Below are 20,536 nucleotides of genomic sequence, written 5' to 3'. Positions count from 1 at the left end.
AACCGACTGCGCCACCCAGGCGCCCCATATAATTTTTTTTAAAATATAAACCTATCTTTAGTTTCCTAAATAACGACTTGAACACATTTAACTTTCCTTTGAATCAGCCTCATATTCCTTTTTTTCTTTTAGCTGTGATGACATTTTTTTAATATAAAATTTATTGTCAAATTGGTTTCCATACAACACCCAGTGCTCATCCCAACAGGTGCCCTCCAATGTCCATCACCCACCTTCCCCTCCCTCCCACCCACCATCAACCCTCAGTTTATTCTCAGTTTTTAAGAGTCTCTTACGGTTTGGCTTCCTCCCTCTCTAACTTTTTTTTTCCCCTTCCCCTCCCCCATGGTCTCCTATTAAGTTTCTCAGGATCCACATAAAAGTGAAAACATATGGTATCTGTCTTTCTCTGTATGACTTATGTCACTTAGCATAACACTCTCCAGTTCCATCCACATTGCTACAAAAGGCCATATTTCATTCTTTCTCATTGCCAAGTAGTATTCCATTGTATATATAAACCACAACTTCTTTATCCATTCATCAGTTGATGGACATTTAGGCGATACATGAATTCAGCGAAGTCACAGGATACAAAATTAATGTACAAATATCAGTTGCATTCTTATACACTAATAATGAAGCAACAGAAAGGCAAATAAAGAAACTGATCCCATTCACCATTGCACCAAGAATCATAAAATACCTAGGAATAAACCTAACCAAAGATGTCAAAGATTTGTATGCTGAAAACTATAGAAAGTTTATGAAGGAAATTGAAGAAGATACAAAGAAATGGAAAAATATTCTGTGCTCATGGATTGGAAGAATAAGCATTGTTAAAATGTCAATACTACCCAAAGCAATCTACACACTGAATGCAATCCCAATCAACATTGCACCAGCATTCTTCTCGAAGTTAGAACAAGCAATCCTAAAATTTGTATGGAACCACAAACGACCCCGAATAGGCAAAGTAATATTGAAGAAGACCAAAGCAGGAGGCATCACAATCCCAGACTTTAGCCTCTACTACAAAGCTGTAATCAACAAGACAGCATGGTATTGGCACAAAAACAGACACATAGACCGATGGAATAGGGAATCCAGAATTGGACCCACAAACGGATGGCCAACCAATCTTTGACAAAGCAGGAAGGAATATCCAATGGAAAAAACACAGTCTCTTTAACAAATAGTGCTCAGAGAACTGGACAGCAACATGCTGAAGAACGGAACTAGACCACTTTCTTACACCATTTACAAAAATAAACTCAAAATGGATAAAGGACCTGAATGTGAGACAGGAAACCATCAAAACCCTAGACAAGAAAGCAGGAAAAAAACCTCTCTGACCTCAGCCACAGCAATTTCTTACCTGACACATCTCCAAAAGCAAAGGAATTAAAAGCAAAAATGAACTATTGGGACCTCATGAAGATAAAAAGCTTCTGCACTGCAAAGGAAACAATCAACAAAACTAAAAGGCAACCGATGGGATGGGAAAAGATATTTGCAAATGACATATCGGACAAAGGGCTAGTATCCAAAATCTATAAAGAACTCACTAAATTCCACACTTGAAAAACAATCCAGTGAAGAAATGGGCAGAAAACATGAATAGACACTTCTCTAAAGAAGACATCCAGATGGCCAACAGGCACATGAAAACATGTTCAACGTTGCTCTTCATCAGGGAAATACAAACCAAAACCACACTCAGATATCACCTCATGCCAGTCAGAGTGGCTAAAATGAACAAATCAGGAGACTATAGGTGCTGGAGAGGATGTGGGGAAACAGGAACCCTCTTGCATTGTTGGTGGGAATGCAAACTGGTGCAGTTCTGGAAAACAGTGTGGAGGTTCCCCCAAAATTAAAAATAGACCTACCCTATGACCCAGCAATAGCACTGCCAGGAATTTACCCAAGGGATACAGGAGTGCCGATGCATAGGGGCACTTGTACCCCAATGTTTATAGCAGCACTTTCAACAATAGCCAAATCATATTCCTCTTAAAGGTTAATACCAGCATTTTAGCACCACTGTGTTTCTGAACCCAGTTTTTGCAAAAATTTTTGGTTGCTTGCTTATATTTTTTAAACAGTCAAGACTTAGTTAACCACCAATTTATGGATTTCTTTGCTCCCCATTGTTTCCCACATGCCACTTCTGAATGTTACATTTTCTTTCTTCCTAAAGTGCATCTAGTAGCCATTTTTCAGGTTGATGTTCCCTTGTGTTTCATATTTTTAAAATTCCAATTTTATCTTGTAACTTTTGCCTGGAAGCTTCTTTTAGTGGGAATTACCTGCTGTAGTGATCCCAGAGCTTCCCCGGGGTGCGAGTGGCAACCTCAGGGCCAGTTTGTGGTTGCCTGGGTCAGGGCTTCATGTGATTGCAGGTTCGAAACCAGTTTTCACATTTTCAAGGTTTGGGGGTTCCTGTACAAGTCAATTATGTGTAACCACAGATTCCATACTCCTGTAGGACCGATTCGGTGATTGTTTCCACCCATTGCTGACAACCAGTTCCTTATCCTCATCAGCAGCCAAGGTGTTTTCTGTTACAAAACTTTTCAGGCTTCTTGCCCCTTACACAATAATGTTGCCTTCTGTCTTGTGTGTATGCTAGAATTCTGGTTCCTGTCAATACTTAAACTCACCTTCAACTCCTGTACCCTGCTTTAGATATCCTCTTAGACCATCATCAGGAACTTTACCTGCATTACGTCTTAATCAGCCATGTGTAAAATAAATGTTGCTGGTTTAAGTAGGGCTTTCTGTGTCTTTGGAGGAGGAAGGATAGGTTTTCACTTGTCTGCTATCTTTAAGAGGATTTTTTTAAATAATGTTTATTTTGGAGAGAGAGACAGGGCATGAACCAGGGAAGGGCAGAGAGAAAGGGAGACACAGAATCCAAAGCAGGCTCCAGGCTCTGAGCTGTCAGCACAGAACCGGACACGGGGCTTCAACTCATGAACCACGAGATCATGACCTGAGCTGAAGTCAGATGCTTAACCAACTGAGCTACCCAGGCACCCTGCACTTGTCTGCCATCTTGACCAGAAGTTAAGGTTGCTAATATGCAGGATATGACACATGATACATTCCCTTATACTTCTCTAGTGCTTTACCATTTTCAAGGCCCGTGTATTTAATGAACATTTGAATGCCATTGTGAGGTAGACAGCACAGGCAGGTATCATTTGCTCCGTTTTATTATGAGAATTTGTCATTCAAAATAGAAATCTTAGCAGAAACAAATGTTATTATGCATCTGCCATGTACTTAGCATAGTCTTGGATGAGGGGGGTTGAAAAACCAGAGTAACTTAGTTCAATTGGGTGGACAATAAACAAACATTAAATACCAAACACAATATAAGTAGTTGCTTAGTATGTGACCTTCATAGGTTTCTAATAAACTTTTTATTTAAATGTTTATTCATTTTTGAGAGACAAAGAGAGCATGAGTGGGGGAGGGGCAGAAAGAGAGGGAGACACAGAATCCGAAGCAGGCTCCAGGCTCTGAGCTGTCAACACAGAGCCCGATGCAAGGCTTGAACTCACTGTGAGATCATGACCTAAGCCAAAGTCATCCGCTTAACTGAGCTACCCAGGTGCCCCTCTAATAAACATTTTTAAAAATCAAATGTTATAGGCAGGGAATTGTTAAAATTAAAAATAGTATTGACAGTAAATGATGTAGGAGGTGGGGAGAGGCCATTTCACTGTGGACTGGCATAACAGAGGAGGTAGGTTCTGAGACAGGCTTTTAAGAAAATGGGATTTGAGCAGGCAGGATAGGATATGTAGACTATTCTGGAAAAGAGCATATGCATATGAATAGAGAGTAGCAAAAGACTGGGGACCAGATTGTTAGGTCTAAAGGGCAAATTAAGCAGTGGGTTTTACTCATGTAGAAAACAGGAAATCATAGATAATTTATAAGACAGTAACATGACAAAAACTTTAGGATGTTACCATTCTTCAGAAAAAGCGTAGTGCAGGCAGTGGGGGAGGGAGACCAGGAAACTGATGTCAGCGGTGTTGCCTGAGTAAGAGAAAAGATAATGTGGGCTCCACAGGAACTCGAGGATAACATCAGAGAGGACAAAAATATTTGGTTTTAAGTTTGAAATGCAAAAGGGGCACTTGTTTAAATGTGCAGTTTACATACTTTTTGCTTCTAAAGTTATTTAAGTGAACCAGCCATGTCTTAGAAAGGTGGAACAGAATTGCCAAACCATGTGAGAGAGATACAGAGGCTCCTTTTCCCCTCTGGCACCAACACTCCGCAGCAGTCTCTAGTGCTCTGCCCTTGGAGAGCAGATGTAGAGGCAAGTTTGGGATTTGGTTTGCTTTTTTCCTATGGAAGTGACGCCTCCTGCTGGAGTTTGGTCCTGGGCCATCGCATGCTGGAGTATTGAACTGAGGGTATTTAGGTATACCACTATAACATTGTGGTCATCGGAAAAGTACATTTCAGTTCTAAAGTAGATACAGGGACAAATTTCCAGGCAGCACAGTACCAGAGGTGGCAGTCAGAAGGGCACAGGTAGTGTTGGCTTTTGGCACTTTTGGTGTGGGTCCCTTTTTATTCCTATAAAAGAAGCCTCTTCAGTCAGTCGCTTCCCAGGAATATTGGTAGCTGCTCCAGGAACAGACCTCCTTTTCCCCCTATGCCTGAGACAGGACCCTTGTGACAAGTCCCAAGTTGTATGTAATTACCCACACACAAAAAAAATCACCACTGAGATTCCTAATAATTTATTAGGCACGAATACCTCATTTCTTTTTGGATTTGAACAATTAAATCCAACTGAGAGAGTAGTTCTTGCTTTTGCGTATGTTGACCTCTTCCTAGTATTATCCAGTCATGCACTTAAATTTCACACGAAAATGTATGTATATATTTTCAAATGGCTGTTCTGATTTAAATTACAAAATATACATATGTACACATTTTAATATAAAGCTGGTAAGGGTGCTCATCAACTTCGGGGCTGTCCATCTGGAGTCAGCTCATACCTGTAAGACAGTCAGGTTGGACTTGCATTAGTATGAGAGCGTGCTGTGGTGGGCAGTGGCAGAAAGGCAGCCTTGTCTAGCCTGCCTGGGCCCCTGTGGGACAGCAGAACCCGTCTCTCTGTAAGGAGACCAGGCAGGGTTAAGGCGAGAGGTCTGTTGGGCAAGTGAGATCTGCAAGCAGGGAAAGCCTGAAGTACAAGTCTAACCTGTCTCTCTCCTTGATAAGCAAAGAAGCTGACATGTCCTGAAAAGGGAAGAACTTTGGAGAGAATATGCACAACTGTCTGAGACGGTGTCTTGAGTACCAGATTAATGTGATAAAATGAAAGGGCTCACTTACCAATGTGAGAAGCCCATAATCAGATCCTCTTTTGATAAGTCGATCAGTACCTAAACAAACACAAGTAATCAGTTTCCTTCCAAAAATTGCATCGAGTGGAAACCTATTGGCACAAACGGAATTGATCATAAAAAGGGCTTCCTTGGGCTTCAGTTTTGAGCAGGGGCTCTTTTTCCTTTGGCTCTCAACATTGTACTGTCCTTCTGGAGAGGTTCTGACAATGACCTCAGTGTCCTGAGAAGAGGTCAACTGCTGTTTGGAGTTAAACCTCAGAATTTACATGGGGCACCTGGGTGGCTCAGTCAGTTAAGCATCCGACTCTAGATTTGGGGTCAGGTCATGATCTTTCAGTTTGTGAGTTCAGGCCCTGCATTGGGCTCCATGCTGGCAGTGTGGAGCCTACCTGGGATTCTCTTTTTTTTTTTTTTTTATTTTTTTTTTCAACGTTTATTTTATTTTTGGGACAGAAAGAGACAGAGCATGAATGGGGGAGGGGCAGAGAGAGAGGGAGACACAGAATCGGAAACAGGCTCCAGGCTCTGAGCCATCAGCCCAGAGCCCGATGCGGGGCTCGAACTCATAGACCGCGAGATCGTGACCTGGCTGAAGTCGGACGCTTAACCGACTGCGCCACCCAGGCGCCCCTCTCTCTCTTAAATAAAACTTTGAAAAAAGAATTTATCAATGTTACTGAACGGGAGAACAACTTGCCTTTACTCATGAACTGATCATAATTTTAAGCAAGACACCATAGTTGCCTCAACTGTAAAAGTTAGGATATTACCTCCATCATAGAAGTGGGCTTTTCAAAACATGATTATAAGAAGATGTTTATTGAAATACAACTGCAAAGTATTAACAAACATCCTTCTTTTTTGTGTCTCCTTGGCATCTTCCTAAAGATTATATTTACTGTACTTCTACTTTAAGTAAAATCTCATCTCCGTAAAAATCTTGACGTAATGAGACCCAAGCCTTCACAGGATGCTGTATTTATCAAAACAATACTTAATACATGTTCAGATACTTGTGCAATAATGAATTTAGATAGATTCTCCAGCTTGTTAAAAGCGTTGATCATATTTACACATCTAATACTTTTAGAAACATTACACACACATACATAAACACACACAAAATAAAAATAACCTTCTAATGAGGCTCTCCCCTCCTTGAACCCAGGTCTAATAACCAGATGATCCAATCAGAATTTCTGCAAGGGTGTTCCACCAATGAACAGTTAGAGTGCCGGAGGTGGGGGGGTGGGTAGGGGGGTGCTGTGGGGAACAGAGTATCAGGAGTCCCTCTTGTACTTACTTTTCCCAGTTCCTTCCTTCTGTGTGAGCCAAGTGGCCTACTGTTTTTCACTGCGACATCTAGTGACCTCTTCTTTACTTCTTCCATGGGAACAAAAAATTCAAATCTTAAAGAAGCAAAAAGTCAAAGTGAGATTTACATATTTTAATCATTTTTGTTTGATCTATTTTCCTACTTTTAAAACCGAAGACTATTCAGGGGAGCATCCAGAACAGTGTTGGTTCATAACAGATATTCAGTGCATCATTATGACATAATCACTGTCGTGTGCTAATCAAAAGCCCTGGAAGCATCAAGAGGCTGTTTGCCTCTCTGGGAAGTGCCTCGGACTACTGTGCTTTGGGATTTGCTTCGGACTTTCTCTGAGCTTGCCCTGTCTCTCTTTACCTGCCCCTTCTCTCTCAGCAGTGCCTGTTCATAGGCCCACCTCAACCCTGTTTTTTCTGACCAGCTAAGGACTAGGATGCTAAATACTTAGGTCTCTTGGAGTTTCACGAAAAATAGTGGCCTGCCTTTCTTCTGTCTGTGGAGCAAGGCAGAGGAATCTTTTTGTATAAGCTTTGTCATGTACTCACAAAAGGTTACTGGCCTCCTTACTTGTAGATATTTTTTTTTTTTGAGGTAAAGTAACATTAGTTTCACATGTATAACATGATTTTATATGTGTATATATTGCAAAATGATCACAAGTCAACATCCATCACTACACAGTTAATAATCTGTTTTCTCATGGTGAGAACTTTAAAGATCCATTCTCCTAGCTACTTTCTAAAATGTAATATAGCATTATTAAATATGGTCACCATGCTGTACATAATATCCCCATGACTTCATTTTATAAGTGGAAATTTGTTCCTTTTGACCCCCTTCACCCATCTCCACCCTACCACCCCCTGCCACCTACCACCAATCTGTATCAACGAGCTTGGCAGTTTTTGGGTTTTTGGTATCTTTTATGGATGTTTTTTTGTTTTGTTTTAGATTCCACATGTAAGTGAGATCATTCAATAAGAATCTTTGTCTGACTTATTTCAGTTAGCATAACACCCTCATGGTCCATCCATGTTTTCACAAATGGCAAGATTTCATTTTTTTTTTATGGCAGAATATTTCATTGTGTGTATGTGTATGTACACACACACATACACATCTTCTTTATCCATTCATCCACCATTGGACACTTAGGTTGCTTCCATGTCTTGGCTATTGTAAACAGTGTTGTAGTGAACATGAGGGTACATATATGTTTTTGAATTTTCTTTGGCTAAAGACCTAGAAGTAGAATTGCTGGGTTGTAGGGTAGTTCTATTTTCAATTTTTTGAGGAACCTCCATATTGTTTTCCACAGTGGCTGCACCAGTTTGCATTCCCACCAACAGTGCACAAGGGTTCCCCTTTCTTCACATCTTTGCCAACTCTTGGTAATAGTCATTCTAACAGGTATAAGGTGATATCTCATTATTGTTTTGATTCCCATTTCTCTGAGGATTAATGATATGGAGCACCTTTTTATGTATCTTTTGGTCATCTGTGTATCTTCTTTGGAAAAATGTTGAGGTTCTCTGCCTATTTTTAAATGAGACTTTTTGGGTTTTTTGCTATTATAGGAGTTCTTCGTATATTTTGAATATTAACACCTCATCAGATAAATGGTTTGTAAATATTTCCTCCCATTCAGTAGGTTGCCTCTTCGTTTTGTTGACCATTTCCTTTGCTGTGCAAAAACTTTTCAGTTTGATGTAGTTGCACTTAATTTTGTTTTTGTTGCCTTTGCTTTTGGTGTCAAATGCAAAAAATGATAACCAAGACCAGTGTCAGGGAGTTTATTGCCTATATTTTCTTCTAGGAGTTTCATGGTTTCAGGTCCTACATTACATTGTCTTTAATCCATATTAAGTTTACTTTTGTGTATGATGTGAGATTGTGGCCCAGTTTCATTCATTTACATGTGGCTGTCCAGTTTTCCCAACACCGTTTACTGAAGAAACAGTCCTTTCCTCATTGTATAAGTTGTATTAATTGACATTGTCATAAGTCAACCATCTAGATGTGGATTTGTTTCTGCGCTGTTTTGTTCCATCAATCTTTGTGCCTGTTTTTTATGCCAATACCATACTGTTTGATTACCATAGCATTGTAATAGAGTTTGAAACCAAAGTAGTATAATGCCTCCAGCTTTGTTCTTTCTTAAGATTGCTTTGGTTTCTCGTGGCTCCATACCAATTTTAGGATTATCTGTTTTATTTCTGTGAAAAAAGCCATTGGAACTTTGAAAGGGATTGTATTAAATCTATAGATTGCTTTGGGTAGTATGGACATTTTAACATTAATTCTTCCATTCCTTGAGCAGGAACTATCTTTGTGTTGTGTTCAGTGTTTTTCGTTAATGTCTTAGATTTTTCAATGCACTGATCTTTTACCTCTTTGGTTACATTTATTCCTAGGTATTTTATTCTTTTTGATGCAGCTGTAAATGGGACTGTTAATTTCTCTGATAATTCATTATTAGTGTACAGAAATGTACTGAATTTGTTGAATAGTTCTAGTGGTTTTTTAGTGGAGTCTTTGGGGTTTTCTATAATGTTATGTCATCTATAAATAGTGACACTTTTACTTCTTCCTTTTCCATTTGGATACCTTTTGTTTTTCTTGCCTAATTGCTCTGACTAGGACTTCCAATACTAAAAAAGTGGCAAGAGTGGCCATCCTTGTCTTGTTCCTGACCTTAGAGAAAAAGCTTTCAGCTTCTCACTGCTGAGTATGATGTTAGTTGTGCGTTTGTCATCTATGGCCTTTATTATGTTGAGCTACATTCCCTCTATACCCACTCCGTTGACAGTTTTTATTTTTAGTGGATGTTGAGTTTTGTCACTTTTTTTTCCTTAATGTTTTTTATTTTGAGAGCGAGGGAGGGAGGGGCAGAGAGAATCCCAAGCAGGCTACATGCTGTCAGCACAGAGCCCAATCTCACAAACCATGAGATCATGACCCAAGCTGAAATCGAGTTAAACACTTAACCAACTAAGCAACCAAGGCACCCTGAATTTTGTCACATGTTTTATCTGCATCTGTTGAGATGAACGTATGATTTTTGTTAATGTGATGATTCACATTGATTTGCAGATGGATGTTGAATCATCCTTGAATTCTGGGATTCCTACTTGATCATGGTGTGCCATCTTTTTAATATATTGTTGAATTCAGTGTTGTTTTTTAAGAGAGAATGTTATCTTTTTTATTAAACATTTAAGAGAATGTTACCTTTTTTATTAAAAAAAATTTTTTAATGTTAGAGAGAGAGAGTGAGTGGGAGAGGGGCAGAGAGAGGGGCATTCAGAGTTGTTTTTCATGTTTGTTTTTGAGAGAGAGAGAGAGAGAGAGAGAGAGGCAGAGAGAGAGGGAGAGACAGTATCCAAGGCAGGGTCCAGGCTCTGAGCGGCTCAAACTCATGAACCATGAGATCATGACCTGAGCCTGAGCATCAGACACTCAACCGCCTGAGCCACCCAGGCTCCCTGAATTCAGCTTTCTAATATTTTGTTGAAGATTTTTGCATCAGTGTTCATCAAGGATATTGGTCTATAATTTTTTCTTATGATGTCCTTGTTCAGCTTTGGTGTCAGGGTAAATACTGGCCTTATAATAAGAGTTTGGAAGAGTTACCTCCTCTTCTATTTTTTTTGGAAGACTTTGAGAAGGATTTGTATTCTTGAGTGTTTGGTAGAATTCACTAGTGAATCCATCTGGTCTTGGGAGGTTTTTTGTTTCTAATTCAGTCTCTGTATTAATAATCAGTCTGTTCAGATTTTCCATTCATTATTCAGTCTAGGTTGTATGTTTCTAGGAATTTACCCCTTTCTTCTAGGTTGTCAAATTTGGTAGCATATAATTTTAGTCTCATCCATTGTACTTCTGTGGTATCAGCTATAATGTCTCATCTTTAATTTCTGATTTTGTGTTTCCTTTTTTTGATGAATCTAGCCAACGGTTTGTCAAATTATCTTTTCAAAGAACCAGCTCTTGGTTTCATTGATCTTTTCTATTGTCTTAGTCTCTATCATTGCACTTATTTCTGCTCTGATCTTTCCTTTCTTCTGCTAACTTTGGGCTTTCTTCATTCTTTTCACAGTTCCTTGAGGTGTAAACTTAGGTTGTTTTTTGGAGATGATTATTATTTACTGATATAGGCATTTATCACTGTGAACTTTCCTCTTAGAATTGCTTTTGTTGCATTCTACAGATTTGGTAAGTTGTATTTTCATTTGTCTGAAGATATTTTTGATTTCTCTTTTGATTCCTTCTTTGACCTACTGATTGTTCAGTAGCATGGTATTTAATCTTTACATACTTGTGAATTTTCCGGTTTACTTCTTGTACTTGATTTCTTGTACTATTGTGGTCAAAGAAGATGTTTGATATAATTTCACTTTTCTAAAATTTATTAAGACTTATTTTGTGACCTACATATTATCTATTTTGGAGACAGTCCCATGGGCACTGAAAAGAACGTGTATTCTGCTTTTGGATGAAATGTTCTGTATATGTCTGTTAAATCCATGTGGTCTAACATGTCATTTAAGGCTGATATTTCCTTATTGATTTTCTGTCTGGATGATCTACCATTGAGGTAAGTGGGTTATTAAAGTCCCCTACCATTACCATATTGCTGTTTCTTCCTTTAGGTCTGTTAATATTTGCTCTATATATTTTGTTACTCCTAGGTTAGGTACATAAGTATTTACACATTTTAGATCCTTTTGTTGAGGTGACCTCTTTATCATTATGCAATGCCCACTTTTGTCTCTTATTACAGTCTTTATTTTCAAGTCCATTTTGTCTGATAGAAGTATAGCCACCCCAGTTTGCTCTTGGTTTCCATTTGCTTAGAATATCTTTTTCCATCCCTTCACTATCAGTTTGTGTGTGAAGGGAGTCTTACACTTAGCCTGCATCTGAAGTGAGTCTCTTATAGGCAGCATATAGGTGGGTCTTGTTTTTTATCCTTTCAGCCACTCTGTGTCTTTTGATTGGAGAGATTAGTCAACTCATAAAGTAACCATTGGTAGTTCGTATTAATAGTACTTAATGTCATTTTGTTAATTCTTTTCTGGCTGTTCTATGACTTTCTTTAGTGGTATACTTAGGTTATTTTTATGTTGTGTATATGTACTATAGGTTATTGCTTTGTGGTTACCCTGAGGCTTACGTATAACAATCTACTTTAAGTTGATAATATCTTAAGTTTGAAAGCACTCTAAAGCTCTACATTTTGACCACTCCCCCCACTCCACATTTTACATCTTTTTATATCTCTTAACTAGTTACTGTGGTGATAGTTGTTTTTCGTACTTTTAACCTTCATACTAGCTTTATAAGTGATTAATCCACTACCTTTACTATATATTTACCTTTACCAGTGAGATTTGTACTGTTCTATGTGTCCTTGTTACTAATTAGCGCCGTTTCTTTTCAGTTTACAGGGTCCCTTTAACATTTTTTTTTTTTAATTTTTTTTTTTCAATGTTTATTTTTGGGACAGAGAGAGACAGAGCATGAACGGGGGAGGGGCAGAGAGAGAGGGAGACACAGAATCAGAAACAGGCTCCAGGCTCTGAGCCATCAGCCCAGAGCCTGACACGGGGCTCGAACTCATGGACCGCGAGATCGTGACCTGGCTGAAGTCGGATGCTTAACCGACTGCGCCACCCAGGCGCCCCAAGGGTCCCTTTAACATTTCTTTTAAGGCCAGTTCAGTGGTAATAACTTCTATCTTTCCAATTATTTCTTTGTTTATTTACTCTTGTGAGATAGAGAAACACACAGAATCTGAAGCAGGCTTCAGGTGCAGAGCCTGACTTGGGGCTCGAACTTAAGAACCGTGAGCTTATGACCTGAGCTGAAGTCAGACACTTGACCAATTGAGCCACCCAGGCACCCCCATCTCTCCAATTCTTAATGACAACTTTGCCAGGTAGAGTATTCTTGGTTAGTTTTTTTTTTTTTTCAACGTTTATTTATTTTTGGGACAGAGAGAGACAGAGCATGAACGGGGGAGGGGCAGAGAGAGAGGGAGACACAGAATCGGAAACAGGCTCCAGGCTCTGAGCCATCAGCCCAGAGCCCGATGCGGGGCTCGAACTCACGGACCGCGAGATCGTGACCTGGCTGAAGTCGGACGCTTAACCGACTGCGCCACCCAGGCGCCCCTTGGTTAGTTTTTCTTTCAGCACTTTGTATCGTGTTAGTCCCTTCTGGCCTGCAGAGTTGCTGCTGAAAAATCCCGTCTAAAGGTGGTTCCCTTATATATAACAAGTTACTTTCGTCTTGCTGCTTTCAAGATTCTCCCCTTAACTTTTGACATTTTAATTATAATGTGTCTTAGTATAGGTCATGTACTCACAAGAGGCCTCTGGGCTCCTTACTTCTAGGTGTATTGTTAGGGTGGAGGCTGCTAAGTCTGCCCTCCAGATAATCCAGCCATGTCTTGCTGGATCATATTTTGAGAGAGAATTACTAACAGATCAGGTTTGTCACAAAAGTCAGATGTCAAACCTCTCGTCCCCTGTTCCTACATGGCAATTTTGAAATCCTTTTACAATTGTGTCAGAGTTGTCTTTGAGTACAAAGTCTCTGACTTGTGTGGCTCTAGAATATAGATGGTGCCTGGCATAACGTGTTCAATAAATAATGACTAGATTCTCTCTCCCCCACATCTTTTCTTGGTACCACTGAACTCCCAAGTGAAGCTCTTAAAGGAACATACTAGTTCTTAGACATGGCCCAAAGAGCACTCAGTTCAACTCTTTTAAAATGAGTAATTATTAACCAAAATGAGAGGAAATCAGAATTATCAGGTATATTACCTTCCGAGGCTGGTTAGAAATGTCTTTTGTTAGGATCCTGATGCAGAAGGAAGCAATGAGGAGATTTTGACTTGTGTACCTTGAGATCAACTTGAAGTCAAGAATATTTCACATAAGACTTGCCACACCAGGACCATCAAAAGCAAGAAATGTGATGAGAATCTGTCTACCAGTCTTGTATCCAAGGACATGGGCGGACAAGTCAGGGTAACGTATCTATTTCACTTGACAGCTATGCTTTGTTGCAGAAGGGAAGACAGGCCAAAGAGCTTGGAGCTTTGGAGGAAATTTTAGGTCCTTAGGTTCAAGGTATGTTTATTTTTAACTGCTGCTTTAAGAGAGATTCCAAGAAACCCTCTTTGACCATATTTATATCCTTTTACTTCATTTAAAGAAAAAAAATATGGCACAGTTCATAATCAGGAACACTTTAGCCCCTATGGGCAAGAACAGATGGTAGCTGTTTTGCTTCAGTGCCCTGGCAGTCCTCTTCTCCCAGTCATGTCTAGAAAGTTCGTGAAGGCACACATGTGGCTGGCTTGCCAGGCCCACCACAGGCCCTCAACAAATACTTGAAGACCTGAGACAACACTCTAGGCAGGGCAGCTTGGTCCACTTACGTCTCATCGAACAGAGGTTCCAGGGTCTTCCTTTTCACTGAGGTTTTCTTACGACTTGCCCACCTCCTTTCTGGTAGCAAGTACACACGGACATAGGGATCAGCTCCACTGCTGGTGCAGGGTGTCAGGTTTCTGATTTGGTTTCAAAGACATTAAAGAAAGTTTTAAAATACTGCAAAGACTCATTTGGAGAAAGCTATACTAGCCATGGAGCTCTAGATGGCTTTGAGGACAAAAATGCCCTGTTGTCTAGATGACCAAACAGCAACAGGCTGCAGATTTGAAGGACAAAACATCAGACGCACGATTTCAAAAGCATGTGTGTGTGTGTGTGTGTGTGTGTGTGTGTGTGTGTGTGTGTTTTAAAGTAGGGAGGAGAGCAAGTACGTTGCATCTAAAGGAAGTAGGAGATTCCTACTTGAGAGAAGGTACTGGTTCCAAGTCACCCCAGACAGTTTTGCAGTGGTTATGTCTGACCAAAGCCCTTGGCTCTGGAGCCTGTCAGCATCATTGAGGACTTGTCATTCACAGCAGGCAGCCTTCAGCCCTCCCTCCTTTCCCGTGTATTACTTGTCTACCTCAGCCATGCCCCCCCCCCCACTGCCATTTCTCCAAGCTCCTTCACTCTTTTGTTCACCTGATGCTCCCAGAGGCCTCTTCCTGGCCCCAGCATCTCGTTACCTGCAGCCGCTGATGAGCACACTGAGGCAGCGCCGCAGACACACATAGCGCACCGTGAGCCGAATCTCACCCAGCCTCCGCTGCCGGAGATCCCCGCCTCTGTAAAGAAAGGGCTTGTCACGTCCCTTGCCATTACGGGTATTGGCCTCTCCCCCAACCCCAACGACAGAAGCATGTCCTGCTTTAGGAACATAGAGCCCTGTGGGTTAATAAAATAGTTCTCAGGTTCTTTTTGGTCTGAAGTCCGTTCCATCCATTCACATTAATTATCCTACTTTACAGTAGGAAGGATATGAACCTTGGAGTGGGATCTGTTTCTATACCATGATTTCCTGTAAAACCTTGGGTAAGTTATTCGACTTTTATGATAGTAAATTGTATCTCGTAGGCTAATCGTGAAGATGGAATTAAATAACATGCTAAGCCCATGGTAAACACTTTATATAAATCCCACATTCTAAGCTCTCCATATCATCCTCGTACACTTGAGAATTCAGGATATATTTCTGCGGTAAGGAACCTTCACTAGAGCCCAGCACCTGTTTTATAGTTGGTATGCATTTGCTTTCTCTCTCCCCCCCTTCCCCTGTGTTTCTAGCATACCATGCTGCCTCTCACGAAGCCACTCTGAAAGACCAGAACTTTTACAGCAAAGTAAGTTTGTGTCTACTATTCTATCCAGGGATGGATTTTTCATGCATGTCATTTTAGAATAGATTAAGCAGAGAGGTGCATACTCAGTGTTGAGGCTGATATCTGTCAGGTCAAAGCAGGAGGAGGCCAGGGAGTTCAGCGAAGACATGCTGGGAGCCAGCCTCTTGGGCGGCCACGCAAATGGGGAGACAGGGCATTTCATGGGTCTGGGTGACTTGATGGGCCCTGGAGAGTGTGGGCCTGGGACAGTCAGGAAGATGGTGGCCGCACTCTTCTTCTTCCCCGTGGGCTCACAGAACCCTTTGGCACTGTCCTTGCCTTTGGGCTCTGGGCCTGTCTCTTGGGGTGTGGGCTCGGTGGCAACAGTAGTGGCACTGGTGGTTGTCATGGTGCTCTTGGAGGCTTCCTTGGTATCAGAAACAGGGTCTGGGGGGCATGGCAAATTTTCAGGGCCCCCTCCCTGGGATGGGGCTTTGGGGTCCTGGTTGGTGTCCACCTTCTTAACGAACAGAGGACCTTTCTTTAGGGCTTCAGGTCCTGTGTATGGGCTCCCCATCTCTCGTTCTTCCACACGCAGGAACTGCAAGCAGATGACAGGGTTATGGGCTGGGCCCCCCATCCACCTTCTCTTCCTCTGCTCTCATCTTAACCTCTGGGAAATGGTTCCTTCCTGACTGCCCAATCCTCTGGATTCTACCTCCCACCCCCACAACCCCACACCATATCTTCCTTAATCTCTCTTTGCCCCTGGGTTCCTGTAACCAAATATTCTCTTTCTCCCTTATTCCTGCCTCAGTCATGAGTCTTCATGAAGACTCAGTCCTGTCCCCACTCAAACTGGCTGGTGGAGACCTAGCTCACTCTTACAACATGCACTGTTCCTCTACGCAGAGGACTCCCAGATCTACACCTCCAGTCCTCTACTGCCTTCTGGATGGGGTCCTTTCCAGCTGTCACCCTATTCACCACTGCTTTCCCTAGAACAGTTCCTGTCCACATATACCCCTGTGCTCCTACCACCAAAATTTCAAACCTCAGCCACTATGTTTCTTCCCCGTTAGTCATCAAGACTGTTCCTAGGGACTTCCATTTCTAGCAATGTGGTGGTCAAAATATTCTGAAAAATCTCATTAGGAATGTCTAATAAAATGAAACAAACATCCTTTTAAATGCATTGCCAAATTCACAAGAAAGGAGGGAAAGCCCCTGGGGTTACTGAAAAACGAAGGCTAAGCTTTCCTAGGGTGGTTTATCAACCTTGAAAATTCAAGGGGTAAGGAGAAGAGGCCTCGGATCAATGTGAGGCTGGGAGTTGAAGTGGGAACCATGAAGGTGCGATCTCTAGGGGAAAAAAGTAGTCTAGGATAAACATTCCACCCCCCAGGAAAGACTGATAAGAAATATGTCTGTCTCAGCCTGTACTCTGGTGGGGGGAACTGAAGACTTTCCTGAGAATATGGCACCTTACAGGACTGTCTTATATGAATTTTGGTTCTTATTTTTACCTGTGGAATCTTGAAACCTAAAATTTTAAAAATAACCTAAGAATGGACCCTAGGTTTGTAATGCTCCCGAGGTGCTTGGTTATAGTAAAACGGAACCTCGCTGGAAGCAAACAGCTTCAGTCCAGGTCCCAGAACACTGAACATATGTTTGCAACCCAAGTTACCAAGCATAGAAAACAGATACAACAGGGGCGCCTGGGTGGCGCAGTCGGTTAAGCGTCCGACTTCAGCCAGGTCACGATCTCACGGTCCGTGAGTTCGAGCCCTGCGTCAGGCTCTGGGCTGATGGCTCGGAGCCTGGAGCCTGTTTCCGATTCTGTGTCTCCCTCTCTCTCTGCCCCTCCCCCGTTCATGCTCTGTCTCTGTCTGTCCCATAAATAAATAAAAATGTTGAAAAAAAAATTAAAAAAAAAAAAAACAGATACAACAACCATCAAAATCTAACTCAAGATCTTAAGATATAATGTGTACCTGTGAATTCTAACGTATTTTCAAATGACTGAAGATGGAATAGAAACATCATAATAAAATACTATGAAAAAAGATAAAATCAGAAATACAAAACAGCCAATTAGTGGTCTAAGATGACAGAGATCTGAGGAAATTTAGAATGTAGCACCAGGAGATAAAGAAACAGAAAATATGACAGTGAGGTCAGGTCGGGACATGGAGGAGGTGGTGGTCCAGTGTAAGAATTTTAGAAGGAAGGATTAAAAGAATGGGAGAGGCAATATCTGAAGGGATAATGGCTGACCATATTCCAAAGTTGACGAAAAACAGCACTCTATCTCCTAGCTTCTTCTCGGCACAGAGCAGGTACTTAGTGCTGGGATAGCCCACCTTGTTCCACGGCCAGAGCTCCACCCCTCACCTACCCTGGGGCACAAGAAGGGATGTTTACCCGAAGCACTAGCCTCATGGAGATGAGGCTGTCCAGGCCTGAGTGGTCCAGCTGAAAGCGCTGCTCCAGGGTGAGGTCTGTATAGGGTAGAATCTGGCACAGGGGGAACTCCAGCACTCCCAGAGCACACTCCTGGTCATCATCAAGCACCTGGGCAGTGGGCCAGTCAAAAAACAGGCTAACCCAGCCTCAGACCCACCACCGCCTTTCCTGAGTCTCAGTTTGCCTAAGTAAGCACTGTGCTTCTATTGGCCCCTGGCCCTGTTCTGAAAACCTGGGACTGGGACCAGGCCTGGTCCCAGTTTGCAGTCAGGGTAGAGGCAGTTATGATCTGTATGAGGCAGGGGCCAAATGCCCATGGCCACAGGGGCTTTAAGGGCTGATGAGCTGAGCTGCTCCATGAGGAGACATCCGGACAAGGCTGAGGGCCCCCAAAATTTGTTGGGTCATGAAATCTTGGACGAGTCATTGTTTGAGCCTCTATTTGCTCACGTGTAAAATAAAGAAGGTATCTCTTTTCCACAGATAGTTTTGAAGATTAAGTTATTGTTTTAAAGTACATTATCATTGACGTCCAGGGAGGATTCCAACACAGGCCCCTCTGGGTGCTATGTAAAACCAGAAAGACTTGCAGGGAGAGAGCCAAGGGACGTGAGGGTTTGCCCTTCCACAGCCCTCTTCGCCCACCCACCAGCCCGTGAGGATGCGGGGCCTCCACATCCTCTCCCACACACACAGGCTGACTTCACCACTGGGAACACCTGCCTGAGGTGCACTTCAAGCTCCCCACCCCTCCTGCCGTAGACACCTCTCAGCCTTGTTCCAAGACCCGAACTTGACACAAACCTTCAGATGCAGCTCCTCGGCTGCCACGTCATACACAAAGAAGGAGAACACCTGGCTCCACACGGGGTCCTTGGTGTGGGGACAAGTCTGGGGATGGAAGAGAGAAAGATCGCTGAAGGGTCAGGATGGGCAGAGCAGGGTGCAGGCACCCTCTGCTCGCATCTGGCCACTCACCAGCACTGCCTGGGGGTCAGACCCACCCACACGGCTTCTGGGAGACTTTAGGGTGGGGCAGCCAGGTTCAAAGGCAAGGAGAGCTTTCCCAGGAAGGTTGGGGGTTTAATTTACTTACTTAAATTCAAGTTAGTTAACATACAGTCTAGTATTGGTTTCAGGAGTAGTGATTCATCACTCACGTATGACACCAGTGCTCATGCCAACAAGTGCCCTCCTTAATGCCCATCACCCATTTAGCCCATCCCCCCCCACACACACAACCCCTCCAGCAGCCCTCGGTTTGTCCTCTGTATTTAAGAGTGTCTTAGGGTTTGTGTCCCTCTCTCTATTTTATTTTTCCTTCCCTTCCCCTATGTTCATCTGTTTAAATTTCACATACGAGTGAAATCATATGATATTTATCTTTCTCTGACCTTTTTCACTTAGCATAGTGCACTCTAGCTCCATCCGTGTTGTTGCAAATGGCAAGAATTCATTCTTTTTGATCTCCAATATTCCAGTGTGTGTGTGCATATATGTATATGTACATGTATATATATATATACATAGATAGATCTTCTTTATCCATTCATCAGGCAATGGAGATGTGGGGTCTTTCCCTAAACTGGAAGTTGTGTGGGGCTAAAAGCATAGCAGCACTAGAGCTCACTTCCAGGGGAGGGGCCAACAGGACTTCCACGGCTTTCTAGCATGTGCCCTTAGGTCAGTCACTCCATCTCTGACCCTCAGGTTCTTGAACTGTGCAACTATTTTGTGAGGTTGTTTTGAAGACACCGGGCCTAGAACGTGTCCTGACACCTATGAACACTGTTCTGTTCTCTAATCCCCTGCCCTTTTGCTTCTCTCCTGTAAGGGGTGGGGCCCTCACTGTCCCATGGCTACACACCGAACTGTCTCACCTTGCTCGTTTGTGTCTTCTTGCCTACAGAGAGCTTGACATAGGAAGAAGGGTCTCTGCTCACTTTATTCTGTGGGGAACAGATGGACAACAATGAAAGTGGTACCAATGGTCTGAGACACCACCCTGACCAGCCTCACCTCCCAACCCCCAGGAGCATCAGTGGGACCTGGGGCCAGCCAATTGCTTCCCTCTGACAGAAGGCTACCCTGGTGCCCCCAGGTCCCTGGGCTGCCATCACTGTGAGCTCTAGGAAAGGGCTAACCCCAGGGGAGGCTCCAAGGTAAAGACAGGAGGCCCAGAGCTGGGCCTGGGTTGAGCACACACTCTTGTTCCCTCGAGCTATGGAGGCAGACAAGTTCTGGCTCTTCCTTTACCTTGTGACCTAGGTACTTAACATTTCGGGTGCTACTTGTAAAACGGCAACAAAACGAGACACACTCATCATGGGACTCGGGCATAACGAACGTGGGGGGTGGGTTGCAAAGCCCAGCGCCTGGCACACGGCAGACGTGGTGAATGGCACTCTTGTCATCCCTAGGCTGTGTGTGCACAGACGGTCACCCAGAAGACAGGGCTGTGGTTACTCTGAGGAAAAGGTGCCATGACTGGCTTTCACTTACCTTGGTAAACCTAGGGAGTTTTTTGGCTCGATATTCACCATTCAGGTAGTCAAAGGGGTTTCTCTGCAGCACAAGAAT

The 20,536-nt window shown here is 42.6% G+C and overlaps 1 protein-coding gene across 4 annotated transcripts in view; it reads right to left on the bottom strand.

Annotated features, from left to right (window-relative positions):
• Positions 1–4,756: 4,756 nt before the first annotated feature.
• Positions 4,757–20,536, bottom strand: part of ESYT3 (extended synaptotagmin 3) — a 57,426-nt gene continuing 41,646 nt past the window's right edge. For 2 of the 4 annotated variants that reach the window (XM_025913781.2, XM_086674377.1), the window contains exons 14-23: positions 20,459–20,521; positions 19,837–19,905; positions 18,761–18,847; positions 17,915–18,064; positions 15,592–16,088; positions 14,855–14,953; positions 14,174–14,305; positions 6,691–6,796; positions 5,374–5,423; positions 4,757–5,033 (exon numbers count right to left, since the gene is read on the bottom strand). In XM_025913781.2, coding sequence (XP_025769566.1) covers positions 4,997–5,033; positions 5,374–5,423; positions 6,691–6,796; positions 14,174–14,305; positions 14,855–14,953; positions 15,592–16,088; positions 17,915–18,064; positions 18,761–18,847; positions 19,837–19,905; positions 20,459–20,521 — 1,290 coding nt within the window. In that variant the 3' untranslated portion in view covers positions 4,757–4,996. Of the gene's footprint in view, positions 5,034–5,373; positions 5,424–6,690; positions 6,797–14,173; positions 14,306–14,810; positions 14,954–15,591; positions 16,089–17,914; positions 18,065–18,760; positions 18,848–19,836; positions 19,906–20,458; positions 20,522–20,536 lie in introns of those variants that run through there. The other 2 variants (XM_086674375.1, XM_086674376.1) reach the window with 2 other exon arrangements.

This window comes from Puma concolor, chromosome C2 (genome assembly GCF_028749965.1).
Source record: "Puma concolor isolate L17-30 chromosome C2, mPumCon1.1.hap2, whole genome shotgun sequence".
NCBI lineage: Eukaryota > Metazoa > Chordata > Mammalia > Carnivora > Felidae > Puma > Puma concolor.
The sequence above is the reverse complement of the archived record's forward strand: the minus strand, read 5'-3'. Positions and strand labels throughout refer to the sequence as shown.